The sequence below is a fragment of the Thunnus thynnus genome, chromosome 16, assembly GCF_963924715.1.
Source record: "Thunnus thynnus chromosome 16, fThuThy2.1, whole genome shotgun sequence".
NCBI classification, from domain to species: domain Eukaryota; kingdom Metazoa; phylum Chordata; class Actinopteri; order Scombriformes; family Scombridae; genus Thunnus; species Thunnus thynnus.
In genome coordinates, this window is record NC_089532.1 from 22,138,891 (window position 1) to 22,159,640 (window position 20,750).

General features: G+C 37.6%; 1 protein-coding gene across 1 annotated transcript; it reads left to right on the forward strand.

Annotated features, from left to right (window-relative positions):
- Positions 1-20: 20 nt before the first annotated feature.
- Positions 21-20,049, forward strand: LOC137199879 (calpain-1 catalytic subunit-like). Its single transcript, XM_067614473.1, has 22 exons — positions 21-573; positions 7,667-7,926; positions 8,266-8,335; positions 8,940-9,058; positions 9,307-9,440; positions 9,553-9,727; positions 11,233-11,307; positions 11,448-11,533; positions 12,286-12,360; positions 12,860-13,020; positions 14,273-14,439; positions 14,889-14,900; positions 14,983-15,191; positions 15,349-15,394; positions 15,558-15,626; positions 16,765-16,822; positions 16,921-16,982; positions 17,907-17,975; positions 18,154-18,232; positions 18,876-18,992; positions 19,615-19,667; positions 19,978-20,049. Exons 2-22 carry the CDS (start codon positions 7,690-7,692, stop codon positions 20,002-20,004), a joined length of 2,100 nt encoding a protein of 699 aa, XP_067470574.1. The 5' UTR covers positions 21-573; positions 7,667-7,689; the 3' UTR covers positions 20,005-20,049.
- The last annotated feature ends 701 nt before the right edge of the window (positions 20,050-20,750 follow it).

Genomic DNA, 20,750 nt, shown 5'->3' on the forward strand with positions numbered 1-20,750 from the left:
GCAGTGTTGTATTTGACTGTGGTGGTGAAACTATTTGCCCTCTTGTGCCCTCTCCTGGCTGAAAACAATACAGCAACCTGAGGATATTGATGGAACTACCTCAAAAGCACCGACACTCTCACTGCACAAACTGGGACACATACTGTGCAACTTCGAACTTGAACACATCTCACACTCAAGTTTTTCTTTTAAAAACGTGACATTTTGTTACTTTCTTGAGTAAAAAAAAGACATTGTTGGACTCATGAAATAGCAGGTCTGCAAGGCAGCAAACAGCCATGAGAGATATGTTTTCTGTCCTTACAAGCAGAGATAATGATGTTGGATTTGCATTGCAAGCAGGTATTGTTGTTTGCATTTGAACAGGCTAGGACAGTATGAACTTGCACACACAGGTTCCTTCAATTTATAGTAATTTTGTGTTCTGTTCATGCAGACACAGGTAGAGTTTCAGAGATTATATGGTGACATTAGTAGCCTCAGGCAAGTGCAGGCATTATATAAGAACTGAAGAACTTCCCTCACACTTGCTGGTCCACCCAGACTCCACACTTTCTCTCTCTGGCTGGTGAGGTAAGGTTAAGATCTTCTTTAAAACATTTTAAAACAGGTGTATTTGCACTTTCACTTGTGTCACCAAGTCAGGTCTCCTTAGCATTTCTGCCTTCAAGTCTCAAGTCGAGTCGATTCTCACAGCAAACAGACAGGTCTCATTATTAGTTTGTTCATATCATATCATATCAATCACTATTATTGTAATGGTTAATTTTGGGGAGAAATGGGACAGAATTCGGGATTCAGGACAACTGCTCATAATTTGGGATTGTCCCGAATTTTTCAAGTTGTCTGGTCATCATAAAGCCAGCAAGTGCCATAAAGCTAAACTAAGCTAAGCTGCGTAAGCTGCATAGTGTCTTTGTTATGACTGACATTTTTACATTTTAGTTTAATATTGATCTTTTCAATGGCCAAAGTTAGAAAGTATGGCACTGTGTCAGTATGCGGAAAAACGTCAAGTTAATGTACTGCGACTTTAAGTGATGAGGACAGGAGCAGTGATATGATATTGCAATTTCCTCCTCCAGCTGTAGTACAATCGCAGACTCCATCTTCCGTGAAAAAGACGAGAGGGTAAAAAGTTCTTCCTTTATGATGCTGATTAATGCTGCAGGTTAATGGTGTCTCTATTGCTGCTACTGTTGCTGGCAGAGGGCCAGGAAACTAAAGGTTCATCTATTTTTTGTGTGATGCTGTGTTTGAATCAAAATAAATGGGATTTCTTCAAGCACATAAATGAGTGAATGTTATACACCTAAAATGTAAATCTTCATTTATCTATTTGTGAGGCACATTTCTACAAACAACCAATACTAGCACACTCTAGGCTACACGGGCACAAAAAAGAACCTTATTGATCCACGCAGGAAATTCAGCCAATTTTTTGCAGTGAACCATGCAGTCAATGTTAACATGTCATAGTTCACAGGGCAGGTGTGTAGATTTAACTGAAATGCCAGTTTAAAAAGTTGTGAGGGTTCATGCAAACCCAGTAGGTCGGTTACCTTATGTGGCCATAATTTAGGCTATTTCTTACATAACTCTTTATGTATTTTCTAGTATTTAGTTTTGGTTTACTTCAAAACAATGCATCAAAGCATCTAAACCATGCATCAGTTTTATAAGATGATGATTAGTACCTAACTGTAGCTGACAGGTAGATGTAGTGGAGTCAAAAGTACAACTGGCTACAAAAGACAGAGCTCTATTGCACAACACTTTTAACCTTTAGTGGCGTGTCAAGATGTGATTATGTTGTTCTTTCGATGATGTTGTTTTGGTTACGTCTTGATGCCATGCCAGCAGACTTCTGGGCCAAACCAGTCACTACCAGTCTATCAAGGATGGAGGGCTGGAGACTGCATTTGTAGTGGTGATTTTCTCAGCTGAACAGCATCCATGTAACTTGAAATTTCTGACAGTAGTTACACACACACTTATTTAGAGACCATATTATATAACATGAGCACCTGTTGAAAGGTGCCAAGTGTGTAGAGAATGAAAGCAAACCAGTATGTGGAAGAAAGATAATAACTTAACATGAACAATATGTTATTGTATAACTTACAGAGTTAAACTGACAGAGATTAACTGTGCAGATAAATAAAGGAAACAGGTATGTTAGAGAAAAATGGTGCCTCAATCTCAATAGGTTATAACACTCCCTTAACTTACCATTTTACTTTCAATGACATTATTTTTCACTGTTTAATACTTATTACTAAATTAATTTAATTCAGTTCAACTTTATTTGTGTGCAGCAGCTCACCACCCAGAACAACAGATACACAGTAGATAGAAAAGAAGAATCCAAAAATATGCAAATGTGTTTTGTTTCAAACTGCTGGAACAAGATGTCTCCTTCCCTCAAAAGTCCATTCCCAGTATATGTGCACTTGAAGTTTCAAGTTTCCCCATCACACTTGTGTAAGTTGAATACTGGCCCTCAACTGGCTCCAAGCTAGTTGTGATGTCACACCTTAAACTCAGATTTAAGGTGAGCACAGATAAACTTCCCCCATCAGCAGATAAATTTGAAAACAGCCTTTTATTATCAAACTCTGTACATTCATCACATCTGTACAGTGAAGCTCAAACTCCAACCGAAGTAACAAGAAGAAAAATACATTTTTGACTTGAAATTTTGACCGGAGGGAGACTTTAAAGGATGCACAATCTGAAAGATACACAAGATAATGAGGCCATACAAAAGAATAAATTCATTAAAAGAGAAAAAAAAAAAAACACGAGGAGTTGAGAAGGTAGACAAAAGAGGGTATAAAGGACTTAGAGTAACAATTAGTTGCCCTGAAGGTCACAATGAGAATTTACCTGCTAAGGTGTGCGCAGGTAGGTTCAATATGCAAATTGATTTGTTGGCCAAAAAAAGTCCCATTTTTTACTCTAATAAACTTCAGATCTTAACAATGCTGTTCAGGCTGTTTCTGGCTTTCATTGTCAGACTGTGACATCAAATAAAAGATTGACAAAATTGACTAACTGAACTGATTTAAATAGAGTTTAGTTTGTGTGGATCAGTTGATCAGTCCTATAACATGTGAAGCTGAAATATCCTAGTAGAATTAATGTTTGACTGATGCTGGAATGTTCAAATAATAGACTAATTACCAAGCAGGTAGCTCCCAGTCTGAAAAGCCAATGCATAAGTGCCTTAAACCTGCATTCTTTGTAATGGCCAGCAGGGGGCAACTCCACTAGTTGCAAAAAGACATCTCATTGTATGGAAGTCTATGAGAAAATGACCTACTTCTCACTTGATTTATTACCCCAGTAAACACTTTCCTGAGGAGTTTAAGGTCTCATTCGCTAGTTTCAAGTCTTCTATGCATCATAATGTTTATTTTGTAAATTATGATCCAATTTAGAGTAAAATAGACAATAAAGCAGCATATGCTTTAGGGTGTGGATACCTTGTGATTGACAAGTTGCTACCACAGTGACCACGTTGATTAGCCTACATAACGTAACCATGTACTCTGTGAGCCCTTATTCACATGCGTAGCTGACACTATTTCACAGTGTTTTTTCAGTTCATGAAAGTTAATTGTTACATTTTGGTCGCCTAAGAAAGTCTTGTTCAGTGTTTGATTGTGATAAAAAAAAAAAAAACCTCTAAAGAGTCGGCTTTTCAGTTTCTCTGACAAGTACATTTTGTTTTAATGGTTTGAGGCCTGTTTTTCAGTGATGAAAATTAGCATTAGCATTATCACAGTTAGCCATAGACTGTAAATCATGGATGTATTATAAGAGCTGGATACCAGACCAAAGAGGGCACCCATTCGGTCCTATAAGAATTGCTTGGCTGGTGCATACGCCAAAAAAAGTTTCTAGCTTCCGGGTTTGCAACCACATTGTGCAGTCCACTGAATATGTGCAGTAGTGTTTCCCCCACTGGCCCACCCCCCCAAACACTTTATATTGTTACGACATCACAGATTTTTAACACGCTTTACTCAGCTCAAGTAAAGTTTTACAAGTATAAAGCCTCCATGGATCAAAAATTCATAATAGAAAGAGTCATAATTGACCTTGTTTGAAGTTCAAGGTGTCCTGTCAAAGCTTTTTGGGCAACAGGGGGATTTTTCACTGAAATACCGCAAGTGACCACTGGGAAAAAATGTCTGCAAGGCTGAGCAGTGGAGCCCTATCCCAGCTCTTATAATACATCCATGCTGTAAATGCACAGTTCCAACCAAGCTAGCAGCTAGCACTTGCTAGGATCAGCTCCACCCTCTTGTCCAAATATGGTCACTTCTCGCTCCAAAAATCAAAGATGGTGATGGTCAAATCCAAGATAGCGATGGTCAAATTGCTAAACTCTTTTTTACAGTCTATGCTAGTTACTGCATTTTTTGTTGTAGAGTTTTTAGTTTTTTTAGTTATTGTGTAGGGATAGGTGTACCTCATCACTCTGTGCTTTATAAAATAAAGTAATTATACAAATACAATTCAGTGTAACAAATGGGCTCATTTTAACTACAAAAATCAATGGCTGAAAAGCCCTGTAGACCGTGTTCAACATAATTTTTCAATAAAAAGGAAGAAAAAAAACAACAACTTGTGCATGTGAATGTGTACTTGTAGGGGTTAGGGTCCCTGGTTTGATTCAAGATGGGCATGCTTGTCATCTACCTCTTTTGCACCATGTTTTCAATTACTCTTAATTATTTATCAATTATTATTAATAATATTAGTTCATTATCAAGTAATCAGGAACATTTTAACCTTCAATCACATATTTATTATTTCAGCAGAAACTCTTAGACGAAATAAAGACCCATCTGTTTCTTTGGAAACATACTGAAGTCCAGTTTACCAGTCATAAAAAACTAAACTAAACTTCAGACACTATCCCAGAGTGCAGTGTTGTATTGGACTGTGGTAGTGAAACTATTTGCCCTTTTGTGCCCTCTCTTGGCTGAAAACAATACAGCAACCTGAGGATATTGATTGAACAACCTCAAAAGTACTGACACTCTCACTGCACAACCTGGGACACGTACTGTTTAGAATAGCAGTTAGTGGTCTCTAATAGGCTACAGTTTATTCACATGCAAAAGTGACCTTGACAAAAATGGCAATGCAACTTCAAATTTGTACACAGCTCACACTCAAGTTTTTCTTTTAAAAATGTGACATTTTGTTACTTTCTTGAGTAAAAAAAAAAAAAGACATTGTTGGACTCATGAAATAGCAGGTCTGCAAGGCAGCATGAGAGATATGTTTTCTGTCCTTACAAGCAGAAATAATGGTGGCAGATTTACATTGCAAGCAGGCATTGTTGTTCACACTTGAACAAGCCAGGGCAGTATCAATTTATGAACATGCACACATGTTCTATTCATGCAGACACAGGCAGAGTTTCAGAGATCATATGCTGATATTAGAAGCCTCAGGCAAGTTCAGGCATTATATAAGGCTTGAAGCCTCCTCTCTCACGCTCGCTGATCCACCCACTCCACACTTTCTCTCTCTGGCCTATGAGGTAAGGTTGAGATCTTTAAAACATTTTAAAACAGATGTATTTACACTTTCACTTGCAGTTTAGCAACTTGCAATATTGTCATGGTTGTGATCCCAGTTTTTATCATGAAAACAAATTAGTGTGCCCATACACAAGACCTCAGTGGGGTGCTGGTTACAGAAAACAGTTAAACTAGATACAGGAAGTACTTGCACACCAAATCAGAGCTCCCTTTTTTATTTGCTGAATTTAACTTATGCAGAAAAACATCAAGCTAATGTTCTGCAGCCATAAGTGATGAGGACAAGAGCAGCAATATGATATTGCAGTTTCCTCCTCCAGCTGTAGTGCAATCACAGACTCCATCCTCAGTGAAAAAGACAACAGAGTAAGGTGTCACTTCGGCTGCTCCTGCTGGCAAAGGGACAGGAAACTAAAAGTTCATCTATTTGTGTGATGCTTTGTTTGAATCAAAATACATGGGATTTCTTCAAGCACACAAATGAATGTTACACAACTAAAACTTCTTCATGCATCTGTTTGTGAGGCACATTTCTACAAACGACCAATAGTAACACACTGTAGGCTATATGGGCACAAAAGAGAAGATAAAGTAAACCTTATCCATCCACGCAGGAAATTTAGCCAATTTATTTGCAGTGAATCATGCTGTCAATGTTAACATGTCATAGTTCACAGGGCGGGTGTGTAGATTTAGCTGAAATGCCAGTTTAAAAAGTTGTGAGGGTTCATGCATACCGAGTAGGTCGGTTACCTTATGTGGCCGTGATTTAGGCTATTTCTTACATAACTCTTTATGTGTTTTCTGGTATTTAGTTTTGGTTTACTCCAAAACAATGCATCAATGCATCTAAACCATGCATCAGTTTTATAAGATGATGATTAGTACCCAACTGTAGCTGACAGGTAGATGTAGTGGAGTCAAAAGTACAACTGGCTACAAAAGACAGAGCTCTATTGCACAACACTTTTAACCTTTAGTGGCGTGTCAGGATGTGATTATGTTGTTCTTTCAATGATGTTGTTTTGGTTACGACAGTAGTTGCACACACACTTATTTAGAGACCATATTATATCACATGGACACCTGTTGAAAGGTGCCAAGTGTGTAGAGAATGAAAGCAAACCAGTATGTGGAAGAAAGATAATAACTTAACATGAACAAGAGATTAACTGTTCAGATAAATAAAGGAAACAGGTATGTTAGAGAAAAATGGTGCCTCAATCTCAACAATAGGTTATAACACTCCCTTAATTTACCAGTTTACTGTCTATGACATTATTTTTTTACTGTTTAATAATTATTACTAAATTAATTTAATTCAGTTCAACTTTATTTGTGTGCAGCAGCTCACCACCCAGAACAACAGATATAATGTAGATAGAAAAGAAGAAAGATACCGTGAATCACAAAATTAAAAATCCTTCAAAGGCTTTTAAGAAAAAAAAACAAAGTGAAATTCTACTGCTCCTCCTTCATTGAAAAATTCAGAATCCAAAAATACACAAATGTGTTTTGTTTCAAACTGCTGGAACAAGATGTCTCCTACTTCCCTCAAAAGTCCATTCCCAGTATATGTGCACTGGAAGCTTCAAGTTTCCCCATCACACTTGTGTAAGTTGAATACTGGCCCTCAATTGGCAAACTAGTTATGATGTCACACCTTAAGAAACTCAATAAAAGATTTATAAAGTTGATTAACTGAACTGACTTAAAAAGAGTTTAGTTTGTGTGGAAGGTGCACTGTGTTATTGTCAAACACTGTATGCATGTACTTGTAAGATCTGACAAATTCAACATAATGAGGGTCAACATATATGTTTACATAAAATGCTACTTTATTCAATGTACCTCTTCCATTGTTCAAATTTAAGAGTGCAGTCCAAACACATAGTATCTGCACCTGCTGTTCTAATTTTAATGCACGGACTTAAAACTGTAGCTTCATTGAGTGTATGTTATTTGTTTAGCGTTTGCATATGCATATTCTTCCATACCTACTACTAATAACTATATGGTTGGAGCTAATGATCTATACTCTTTTGTATTTATAGAATTGTATAAACAAAATTTTCATGATTTTTTTTGCTCCCCTTCTCCAGAACAGAGCTCAAACACTGCAGCAATGCCTCCTCCGGGTGTGTGTATGAACATCATCAGTGCACGCCACAAGAAAAATGGTTATGGGACAGTCGAGAACCCTGAGAAGTTCCTCAACCAAGACTTCCAGCAGCTGAAACAGTACTGTGTCATTCGACGGGTAAGGTTCATCGATGAGATGTTCCCACCTGACAAAAACTCCATTGGCGAGAATTTACTGAGCCCTTCAAACATGGCCCAAGTGGTTTGGCTGAGACCAGGGGTAAGTGTTTTATTGGCTGAAAATGCAACTGTGGTCGCATATCACACAAAATGTTGATGGTTAGACAAACACAACTTCATAGTATAACGTTCAGAGAGCAGTTGTAATTACAACCCAGCATCTCTGCTGTGTATTACATCAAAGTGTTCAACTTCCATGTGAGATTTTTGCTTAAGATTGTTGAAAGCTGCATAGAGCCACAAAGTATGGTGTTGATTCTTACTTATATCAGCAATAACCCTCTCACATAACCATCCAACCAATTTGATTCAGTATTTGTATAAAATGTTTGCTTAACCTTTTACAAGGTTTGTGTTGTCCACAATTCCTCTGTTTCAGAAAATTGTTCCCAATCCATCTCTTGTTGTTGATGGGGTCTCGAGGTTTGACTTTGGCCAAGGCGTGGTTGGTAGGAAAATTACATTATGCAAAATAACCCATTAATTGGTTTCCCAGTGATGCCATTTTCAGATGCACATGCAGACAACGGGCAGAAAACAGACAAAAGTAGAGCAGAGAGATCTCATGAGAGGAGTTGTGCAGTACAAATTGGAGTAATAAGTTGAACTAGAGTTTAATTAGACTTTATCAATCCACAGATTTTTAGTCACTCTGTTTAGTAGGCCACACACTGAGCTGTGTATATTTTCCACTCCCAGTTGTACTTTTGTACAACTGGGAGTGGATTAGTCAATAGGCTAACAGTATTTTTGAGGGTGAGGGGAATGAGGGGATTTACTCTGCACTTTCCCTTTCATAGTATGAGACAGCAAGGGTTAGGTAATTTCTCAATTTGCAAGAACTAATTTATTGTAGTCCAAGCTACTACAGCTACTTGCTGCATCTTATAAATACACAAAATGTCCAGAGAAAAGCTTCCATGACATTGTACTAATTTGTTTTCTGCTCCCTGACTGTTTTATGCATTCTTGATCATTTGTAATCTGTCTATTTTACTGCCATGCCTGCAGAGTACACCTTTCTCACAACTCAATGAACTTGTTTTACCTCAGGAAACTGCTGGTTTCTCGCGTCTATTGGAGCTCTGACGTTCCAGAATCACATCCTTGAGCAAGTTGTTCCTTTTGAGCAAAAATTTGATGATGACTACTGCGGACTCTTCCACTTCAGGGTAAATACACACAGCACCACTTTGTATTCTGATTAAGCTACACATCATCAATTCAGTTTTCAATGTTATAGTTGAATAGAACACATATTTTCTTTAATATACTGTAATGAAGGTAAATCAATTTAGCATAATGTTTTCACTGTCATTTATTAAAGCATTAAAATGAGCGTTTTAATTTCTGTGCAAAATGGTACATATCTAATCTTGCTATAAAACTCTTTATATTCTCTCCTTTCTCAACCTTTTAGTTCTGGAGATTTGGAAGGTGGGTGGATGTTATCATTGATGATAAGCTACCAACAATCAATGGCAGACTAATCTTCGTTCACTCTAAAGACCCAACCGAATTCTGGCCTGCTTTGCTGGAGAAAGCCTATGCCAAGTACGGATAAAGAGTATATTGTTTCCCAGTCATAAAATATTATTTTCTCACTGTGAGATTTGTCTTACTGTTGGAAAGTCTGTGAAAGTAATTTTTCATCTACTTGTTCCAGGGTGTGTGGTTCCTATTCAGACATGAATGCTGGGACACCTGCTGAGGCTTTGGTGGACTTCACTGGTGGTGTTCACATGTGTATCCAGCTGTCAGATCCCCCTTCAAACCTGTGGGAGCTGATGTACAGAGCTGGCAAATCCAGGTCACTGATGGGTTGTGGTACGCATCAGGGGGTAAGCATGAATATACCACACAAGAGCATACACTAGCTAGCTCTTTTTGCTTTTGTAAACTGTGCTGAAACTCTTTGGGGTGATGTCACACCAAAAATCAACTGAGCTCTTTCCCTTTGTCAAAAAAAAGCCAATTTCATAAAAGTATTTTAAGCCTTAGATCTTAAACCATAGTTGCAAAGATAATCTTAATATAGTGTTTAAAAATAACTTAAGCAATAGTTTTTTTCAGTGTTTATTCATGTTTTGCATTCCAGTAGCACCCCTAATCTGGTAATAGAGCTTTCATGCTGCCAATATTTTCACTTGCCAGTCATAGTGAAATTATTCACAGAAACTCAGGAAATTAAGTCATTCTTTGTGCGCAACTATAGTGACAATGTAAAGTTATAACTGTCCAGTCGGACTCAGTGCCCAATCAGAGTTGAGTATGAACAATTACATGCTAAGTGCTAATCATGCCTGACAGCTACTGACTCATGAGAGGCGAGCGATATCCTGCTGCCTTTGAATCTTTAAGAGTGAATGAGACTTAAGCCATACTAAAGATCCAGTATGCACAACACCTGAACTGTATGACACGTTAAAATGTTTTCATTGATATTTATAGGACATGGTAATCCAACTAAGTTAGTCTTGTTGTAATTTACTTTATTATAGTCTGTTCCTCATTAATCTGTATACAGTTGATTAATCATAATCTTCCAAACTGACCCAGGGAGGGTCAGATTTTATATTCCAAGCCTGGTCTCTTAAAATTCTGAAATGAGCACAAACATAAGTTCATGATAATACATGCTTCTTTCAAGAATAGTGGGAAAAACAGCTTTTCCCCAAATGAAAAGATTATGGGCAAGAAGCTAGTGAGAGGATGAGGTCAGGGTTTTGAATAGGTGCACTCTAATAATACATGAAAGTCATAAATCCAGTTGATGCAACTCGCACAAACAACAATCCAGTTCATTTTATGTGAGTCTTCACATAATTATTGTTTGCAACACATAAATTGCCACCCAGTTATATGGGTTCATTTTGCAAAATTGTAAAAGACATGTTGACATGTTTATGTAACTTACGTAGCTAATTGGTAAACTTTAAATGCAAAGAAGGGAACATAATACTTATCTTTCCATTTCAGGCTGAGAATTTCATGATGATCACAACTATAACTTGTTTGAACTTAGAAGGCTTAGGTATGCTTGGGTTATTCAGTGACATCAGTGTTTTGTTAGTAGGAGCATTGAAACTTTACCTTCATCCTTTTATTCTTTCCTTTTCCGTTGATCTTTGGTCTAATCTTACTTGGCAAAAAGAAGTGATTGTTATGTTGATGTTTATCTCATTTAGATATTTTTGAGTTTGATACAGTCCTGTGTTGAAAATTCAGTGAACACGGAGAAAACAAAATCAAATGTTGGTCTTCTGTTAACTTGATGTATTATGCGGTTAACAAAAATGTAATTGTGCAAGACTACTCACAATGATAATAAATCTATATCTTGCAGGAGACATCTGCCAACACTGTACTGCCAAATGGATTGGTCCAAGGCCATGCCTACACTGTCACAGGTGTCAAACAGGTGAAGACAGGCATTTGTTTTAAACAAACAAAACACTTGTCTAATGGTGAACATAAAGGTCATATTACCATAGTAATAAGTAATTACCAGAGTAATAATGTCAATTATAATTGGTGCTTTCTGCTATGTTTTCTGGTTAGATGAACAGCCAAGGGAAACTAGTAAACCTGGTGCGTTTGTGGAATCCCTGGGGCCAAGGCGAGTGGAACGGAGACTGGAGTGATCGGTAAGAACAACTCCCATCAGTGACTGTTTCACAAAGCAATGGCTCTGGTTTGCTGCCTCAGAGGAGGAGATTATTTTGAGATTATCTTCCAATGAGAAAATACCACAATGATGGTTTCTTGGTCCCACAAACACAAACTTTGGTTAACAATTTGTTTCTTTTTCTTGAATAAGCATAATCTCTATAATGGTATACGAAATATGTGCGTGCAAGTCATCTATAAAGGGGTTAAGGACATTTGGAACTAAGCCATGAGAAGCCTTTTAGTGATTGTCTTGTAATAACAATCTCTCAATTATAAACTGGTTGTGCCAGTTGAAACATGACCAGTCTTCTTGTGGTTGTCAATTGTTGGATACATTTCAGGAAATTGGGTAATGTGCTAACAATGCTTTGAATGTGTGGATTAACCCTGAGAAGTCTCTCTAGCTGTCTCATTGTCTTGATAGTTTTCACAAACCAAGTCTTGACCAAGTTTTGTTCGATAGCAAATGCAGCTTTTTGACATTTTATAAATAGAATATCTCGAGCCCTAGCATAAAAGGCTTTGCTTTGTCAGTTCTATACCATGCCATGGAAACTATAGCATAGTATAGTACAACAGTATATAGTATTTGCGCAGTACAACCACAGTGTGATCTGTTGGTCTCTCAGCAGCTTTTAAATTAATTTATAAACCAATGTGTTGTAACTTCCCTCTTAAATTTGAGAACAGTTGATAATGATACCTCCCCCTCAATTTGTCTCCCAAGGTCACCTATGTGGAAAACCGTGAGTCCTCAAGATCGTGACAGTTGCCTCTCAGTGGGTGATGACGGGGAGTTTTGGTAAGAAAGTTGAAATCAAAATTGGAAAAATGTAACAGTCATCTCTAAGAGTCCAAAAGTAAAATGTTTTCTAATACAAATGCACGGTAGAAACTTGAAATTATCAGTGAATATTTAAATGATCATTTTTTCAACCTTTGCTTGTGTAAGAATACACACCCTTTGATTAACACTTAAAACTGATTATATAATATTTATACTTAAAAAGGGACTAAAACTAGTTTCTATTTAAAACCACAATTTTACTTACAAAAAGTACAGTCTATCAGGTATGTAAATATTCTCATTAAACTTTATACATATTTTTTTATTAACCACATCTCTATGGTGGCCAAAAGAGCCATTATAATTCAATTATCATTTACATTGTAATGGATACAGAATAAATAGTTAAACTTTTTAAGGATCTAGCGCCTCTCAGACTAATGGTTATATATTTTCCATTATTACAATCAGGAAAACATTGTATTTTATCTAAAGTAATGTCTGATTTCTACAGGATGACTCTGGAAGACTTCTGTAAATTCTACTCTGATCTTGACATCTGCTGCCTGTGTCCTGACTTCCTTGATGGAAGCTCCTCCTGCCACTGGAAGACCTCCTCCTATGAGGGCAGATGGGTTGCAGGAACCACTGCGGGGGGATGCATGAACAACCTCGGTACATCCAGGATATCTGGACTTTAAAGCTGCACTATGAAAGGCACCTGTGAATCACTTTGGTGTACATGAAGTGAAGATAAGGCTGGTGATATTCTGTATTTCTGTTATTGCCAACAAATCCCATGAAAACCAAAATCGATAATTAGTTTCAATACTTTCTGACTGCAACAGGCTATCTGGCTCTCAGCCTAAAAGACATCAATTCCCACTTTAAATCTTTAAAAACGGATCAATAACGTATACTTTCATTTTTTAAAAAGGCTAAATATTTTCCTTAAACAGCTTGGTATTGTAGTTCTTATCAAATGTTAGTGAAACAGGAGTAAATGGTGTATTTGTTGGGGACTATTTTCAGCTGTGGATTTGGTGTGCTAGTGAGTATTTATGGCAGGATGGTGTATGTGGGATTAAGTCAAAATAAACTAAAGTGGCCATGTTCATCATAATAAGGAAACATGTCACCCAGTGCAACAGTGTGACGTACTAATGTGTTTTTAGTAGTTTTTTGACAACAATGGAGCTCCATGGTATAGAGGAATAAAATATACTTATTTCCTACAAAAACAACATTTGATAGTGGAAATATTACAAATTAAGACTCTACAATTTTTAACACATCAGTTGCATGACTTTGGATGTTATATATGTAGAACAGAATATGGAAACATTTTACTGATGCTCTATAGTTATAAGCAATCCCATATAGCATAAGGAAGTGGGCCACTTCAGGCAATGATGCAGCAATGTTGGCCTTCTTCTAGCCCAGACAAAATGGATGTGAGCCTGAAATGGCCCACATGTAAAATAGCAAATATGGCCTAAATATCCCAAATCAAATGTGGGCCTTTTCTGGTAAAGATGCGGTGCTCTCAGGCATGTGTATTCTGGATATGGGCCTGTTCTGGTTCTTGGTTGACATATGGCTTGCTTGTGGCGTAGATCTGGGAAGCAGGAGCCCAAGTGCCATCATTCCGCGCGGTATTTGGGCTGGATGAAAGTGCTGAAAGTGTCGGTGTGGGCCAGATCTGGGCCACAGCAATTTTGCTATCTGGGACGGCATATTCAGTAATAGATAAAATAACAGTTCATCTAATCCCATATTGTGATTAAGAACACTGATGTCTGTTTGGTCAGCCTTGCTTTCTGCTTAGTTTTACAGTTTGAGAATTTGGTTTCCTTTTTAAAACAATGAACAGATTTAGCTGACTCTTGGCAAAATTGTAAAATGCGAAATTGTTTTCCTCTTCCAGAGAGCTTCTGGACTAATCCACAGTATCGAGTCAACATTGACGAACTGTTCAGTGAATGTGCTGAAAAACAGGGTGAGAAAAACATGCTGGTGTCTCTCATGCAAAAGCCTGACAAGAGAAACAGAGCCCTGGTACAGAATCTCCACATTGGATTCAGTGTATTTGAGGTAAATATGACCCTTTATTGTTTTTGTCACAGTGTGTGGACCATTATGGAAATGTCATGCATAGACATAGAAAGTAGCTGTTGAAAACGGTCAATATTCATAATGTTGAATGTACTGAAATAGTACTGCTAACTAAAAAGTTAGCTGAAAGGAAACTTTGCCTATAATTAGTTTTGTGTCTCATGTCACCCAACAAAATAATATGAAATGAGCAAGTATGCACTCACATGTTCAGAATGACCTAAAGGCTTGTATTTTCACTATAATTTAATATTAATTAATTAATATTTATAGGGGTAAACAAAGCCCTATAAACCCCAAAAGTGAACACCAATTCCATGATTTCTATTTGCATTATATTCAATATGTCATGATTTCACTTCAAATTTTGATTAAACAAACTGCATTTTTCCCCAACATGAACACATTTTCCACTGATTTCCTTCAAGGTGACTGGAGAAGTAAGTAACATTTTTATTCCAATCTTTATATCAAGTATATATTACCCAGAAATTTGATATCTAACTATTACCGGTATTACAGTACAAGGCGCAGAAGGGGAAATTCCCAGCCTCTTTCTTCAGCAGAAACAGACCTGTCGCCCAAACCAAAACCTACATGAATGCACGTGAGGTGATGGAGTTCTTCACGCTGAAGCCTGGTGAATACCTGATTGTGCCGTCCACCTTCAATGCCAATGAGACAGCCTCCTTCATCCTGACCATCCTCTCCAAGGCTGAGACACATGTCCAGTAAGTCACTCACAAGTCACTAATTAGCCTTTAAAATTTAGTACATGCAAAATCAATCTTAATGCCATACTCCACATATTACAAGTCTTTTATTTAAAAATATATATATACCAGTTCCACAAGAAATATACTGTATGTCTCTTGTCTCTTCCCTCAGTGAGAATTCTGGAGGCCATGACCATGATCATGGGGTAGCTGAAGAGGTGTGCAAGATTTAAAAATATATTGTCAATATTCCTTTTTATTTTGGTATTGCTGTAATATTGTTTACTCCAATTTATTGATTACCCTGATAGTATTTAAGACAATGTGCATACTCCCCAGTTAATTTTTAATCTGGAGCTGAAAGCACTCAATCTTTTGCAGCCCGTGCCAGTCAAAAATGGAGTGGATGATGAAAATAAGAGAAATTTTTTCCGTCAATACTCTGACAAGGTAATTTGTGTGTCTTAATTGAAATATGATTCACACTTGAATGTGTTTTTAATTTTGAAACATATTCATAGGATCTATCTGCTGTAATTTTAGCTGTGTGTGTTGTTTGTCTCTCCTTTTTTGAGGCTACTGTTCTAATTGTTGGCATAGAATCATGATTTATAGTGTTTTTAACTACATCTATGTGATTTCTGTCAGACCCAAAGGTATAGCCTGCTATTATTTCCCTTGAAAATAAATGCAACCCTAATTATGAGACACTGATCATGACAACCTAACCTTAGTAAAATATAAGTATTTGGAGACATTTGTTTTGTTCTGTCAACATGTAAGTGACAGAAAGCTATAATTTAAGGCATACTATGCAGGATTTTCCCCCCCAAAAAACAATGTATAGACTCATACAAAAGTAATCCCTCTCAATCATCACTTATGACCCACTAGAAGTGTGTGGTGGTGTATTTATCTCCAGAGACCCTGCCCTCTGCCTGTATTTTCTTATTATTTTACTGTGCTTGGGACGCTTCTGGGCATCAACGTTTGGGCAGTGGTTGTGTAGCCCCCAGCCAATAACAGCGCACAGGGTGTGAGGCCAGGAGTTGCAGCATAGCAACCAGGTTAAATCGCTGTTTCCATCTCTCTCCTCTGCTCCTTTCTGCTCTCTGTGTATTGAGAGCTGCAGGTCTGTGTGTCTGCCTGACTGAGGGCAGGGCTGAGCTACACACATGCAGAGCAGAGAGGCCACAGCGGACAGGCTTAGGCTCTGCATTCACACAAAATCCAGCCATGCGGCACATTCCCACAAGGTTGTGTGGAGGTGTGGGCGTGTTTATTTGTGCTTTAGAATGTAACCGCCGTGAAATAATCAGAAAATAACGTTTTATTTATCTGATTCACTGCTTTGTTCTCGCTAGCGCTGCTCGCGCTCTTAATTCACTCTCCAGCTTGCTCGACCACCACTGCTCTCTCTTTCTCTCTGTCACTATCTCACTAGTTGAGCTGGGGAGGAGGGGCCAACTTCGAATGCAGTGCATTTACAAACACCTACCGACAAATCCTGCATAGTATACCTTTAACGCTTACAAGACAGAAGTTCACCACTGTCATCTTATCTTGTTTTCATTTCATTTCATTCCAGTATGAGGAAGTGGATGCTGAGCAGCTCCAGAAGCTTCTAAATGAAAAAATCCTTCAAGGTTTGGACTGGAAAACTCTAATAGGCTTGACAGCATATTAGCTTAAAAAAATTAAAATACAATAATCTTTTTTAAATAATTTGTCTATTTTTATCTAGGAGACTTGAAATCTGGAGGCTTCACCATCGATGCCTGTCGCAGCATGGTTGCTCTGATGGACGTATCCTCTTTTTATTCATATTGATTGTGAATTAGTTTTCTAGAAAAATATGTTTTCTTCATTTGATGATCAGAAAAACTTTTACTACTTATTGCTCATTGCAAGGTGATGGAAAATGTGCCTTTCATGTGACTCACACAGTACACAATAACATGCATGGCAAATATACTCACATAGCTCACAAAGCAGTAAAAATATACATATGTATATACAGGAAATGCCAAAGTACAAATATGGGTGTGTGGTTTCTAGAAGAACAGATAATTACAGAAATGGAGTGAACTAGCAGACAACATAAAAGAGCCGATATAAAAATTAACCACACAAAGGAGGTAATTGGCTCCTGCAAAGCCATTATTACATAAGTAGTGTACATGCCAAAACCTGCCTGTGCTAATGGTGATTTAGCACACATGACAACAAAAGGTCTGGTATGAATGAACATATTGAGCATAGCGTTAGTTTAGGCAGGCCATGAATTCAAGCTCAGCTCATATACCCACCTTTCATCAGCTGATAGCAACTGATCTCAAAGCCAGCCTACATCAGTTGATGGCTCAGCTGATTCCTTTTATGCATTAAACTGGCAAATCTCATACAGGGCACCTAATTTAAAGCTGCTTCAGTCTGCCTACCCATGCTGCTTCCTCTGCAAGCAGCTTGCAACCTGCCTCCACCCCAGCTCCTCCTCACATGCTGTGTCTGACTTCTGTTGTCATTGTTGCCTGCTCTGTTCTGTACCTGGGGTCTTTGCCAGTGCTCTCCCTGCCTTAGGCTTTCCATGTAAGCACATGGAAGGGCAGGGAGGTCCCAAAACAGAGCCATACCACATATAACTACTGCAAATTGCAATAAAAGTTTTCTTTTGACTAAAGGGGTCCTGTTTGAACTACAGTTCTGATACCTTAATGTTGGGTTAAAAAGACATCAGTCACCGGCAAGCTGAATGGTGAGGAATTTGTTCGTCTGTGGAAGAAGATCGTCACATACAAGGTAAATGGATCCAAGTTGAAGTTAAAATTAAACAAAGATGAATGACTGGTGGCCTCCTAAAAATTACAGACACGACTCTATGAGTCTACTGATTCCACCATTAGGTGCAGTCTGATTTAAAAACGAAAGATTTTCCAGATCAGGGTTTCACATCACTGAATATCTTGTCTTTTATCAGGACATTTTCTTCCGCACTGATGTTTCAAAAACAGGAACACTGTCACTGAGTGAGCTGAGGAATGCAATCATGGCTTCAGGTAGAAGGTTTTTTTTTTCAAACCTACATGTTACAGTTTGGAGATGACCACATGTAAAGCACTTGAAGGGGTTCTATATAAGGGCGGTGGCTTGTGACAATGACCATCTAGCACAAAGACTGCTTTTGTGCATGCACAGGGTTAGGTAGTCTTGAATCAACAGAGAATTAAATGCATCATATCCCCAGGTATTACTGGTGTATGTATATTTTCTTTTAATACCATAACAACAAAAATACTGCTAAACTGTATTTTTGATCATGTAAGGTCGATCCTTTTGACAGGTTAGAGACATATTAATGATGAATTTTTAATTAACTCAAACAGATTCCAGCTGCTTCTCATTTTGAATAATCCATTTTCGACTTGTCATAGTAGGAAAAGCACAGATGTTACTAATAGTATTAACGATGGGTCTGTTCTATTCAAGTGTCCCAATGAGCCATGACAGTGAGCTAGTAAAGCAGGACCCTTAATTCGCAGCAGTTAAATAGAATTCAGTCATTATTAATTATAATATTTACACGTGCTTTTCCAACTGTGACATTTCAAAGTGTCTCCCATGAAAAAGTCTTGTCTTGTGTCTGAAATTCAGCCTCCATATGTGTCATAAATTAGCTTTTGTCCTGTGTATGTTGGTCAGGAAAGAGGGCCAACGATGACATGCTGAATTTGATGGCTCTGCGCTACGGTGCCTCCTCTGGGCACATAACACTGGAGAGCTTCATCAGTCTGATCCTTCGCTTTGACTGCATGAACGGTATGTCAGTTTGGACAGCTGATTTCAGTAGACAACACTTCAAGTAGTAAATATAAATTGTGAACTGTTGTTCTTAACCGAGTTTGTGTGAGTGGTGCTCTTTTCTGTTGGTCAGCAAGAAATGTTTGTTCCTCCTTGGAGTGTAAAACACATAGTAAACATTTCAGACCAGTAGAGTACCAAGTTTTTAGAACACATCCACATCACACTCAGACACTTATTTGAGATAAAAGAAAGTCTAGTCTAACCATTTATTCAGCCATATTTATTTTTATTTAACAGTAATAGTTTAATTATAATGCCAATAATGTAAAATTTCAAAATAGCAGTTAAAAACTATCTTTTAATTGCAGGCTTTTGAGGGTCCTCCCCATGTTTGGGACATGGTAACTTTCTTTCACCCCCTCACTATGACTAGAGTGTGCCCAGTACATTCTACTAGCAGCACAGATTTACATATTTACATTTGTCATTTGGCAGATGCTCACCAGTGCAGAAGCACGGGAACTGTGGCAAAGATAAAGTGGTCATGTGGAACTTCTGTCATTGCATGTGACAGATGCTGTTTATGTGTTCCACTCCTTGCCTTCACAATTCAAGAATTTGTGTTTTTTCTTATTAGGAATCTTCAGTCAGTTGTCCGATGGTATGACTTTGACTCTTCGTGAATCAGAGGTAATAAAAGTTCTTAAGAGATGTTATGAATTTCTTGAAATTTGTAGGTAATTTAGGGTTTTAAATTTTTTGCAAACTGCACAGCTGATTTGAAATAGAGGGAGGAGAATATCTTATTGGCAATTGTACTTTGATGCAAAAAAAAGTCTTTGTTTCAGATACTGTTCCCTCAGTGTGTTGAATGTGTTGTCCTAGAAAATATGTCTTGCTTGTACTACATTTTTAGTTTTGTGATAACAAAAATCATGATTTTAAATAATGGTACAGTACGTTGAAGCACATTAATAATCTATCCCTTCTTTATTTGCAGTGGATGTACATTTCGATGTACACCTGATGGAGAGGAAGAACTACAGGAATTACAGATGCTGTGAAAGAAAAATCAACACAAAATGTTTTCTTTCGCAAGCTATTACATTGTATGTCACCACAGGGTATTTATTTCTAGCTTTGCTGAGGGGTATCAACATGTAAACTGTCATCCCTCTTGTTCTCTTTCATATGTCTGTCACTTTTCAACTGCGAAGTAAAGTAGGAAAACAAATGAGTGGTACATGCACAGCGTAGCAGACGCACAATTCACAACAGTAATGGCAATTGGCAACTTTGCTTACTATACCTGCTATAGACAGTGCAACAGCCAAAATGTGCATAATATTAACAATTCATCCCATGATAAATGAAAAATTTCACATTTGTTACAGAAGCTATATTTAGTATTTGAAAATATAGTTAAAATTGAATTCACACCTAGAGCACTGGATCATAATACAAAATATCAAATCATTAGATGTGTGTACTGTTACTAGTTAATGTACTGTGAAATACAGTAATGTGAAAATATAAGCTATCCCATGATAACTTAAAAAAAACCCTTTTTAAGTAAGTCATGTATTCTCTCTGATGGAGTACAGCATCTACTATAAGTGATTTACTGTCGTAATGGTAGTTGTATTTCTGTTTTACTGTGATGTGGGAATAGGCTTTTCTGTCAACATGCAACATGCAGTGATTGTCAGTTGGAGATATCTCAGCAACTATTACGGATTGCCATGAAATTTGGTAGAGAGATCCATGGTGCCC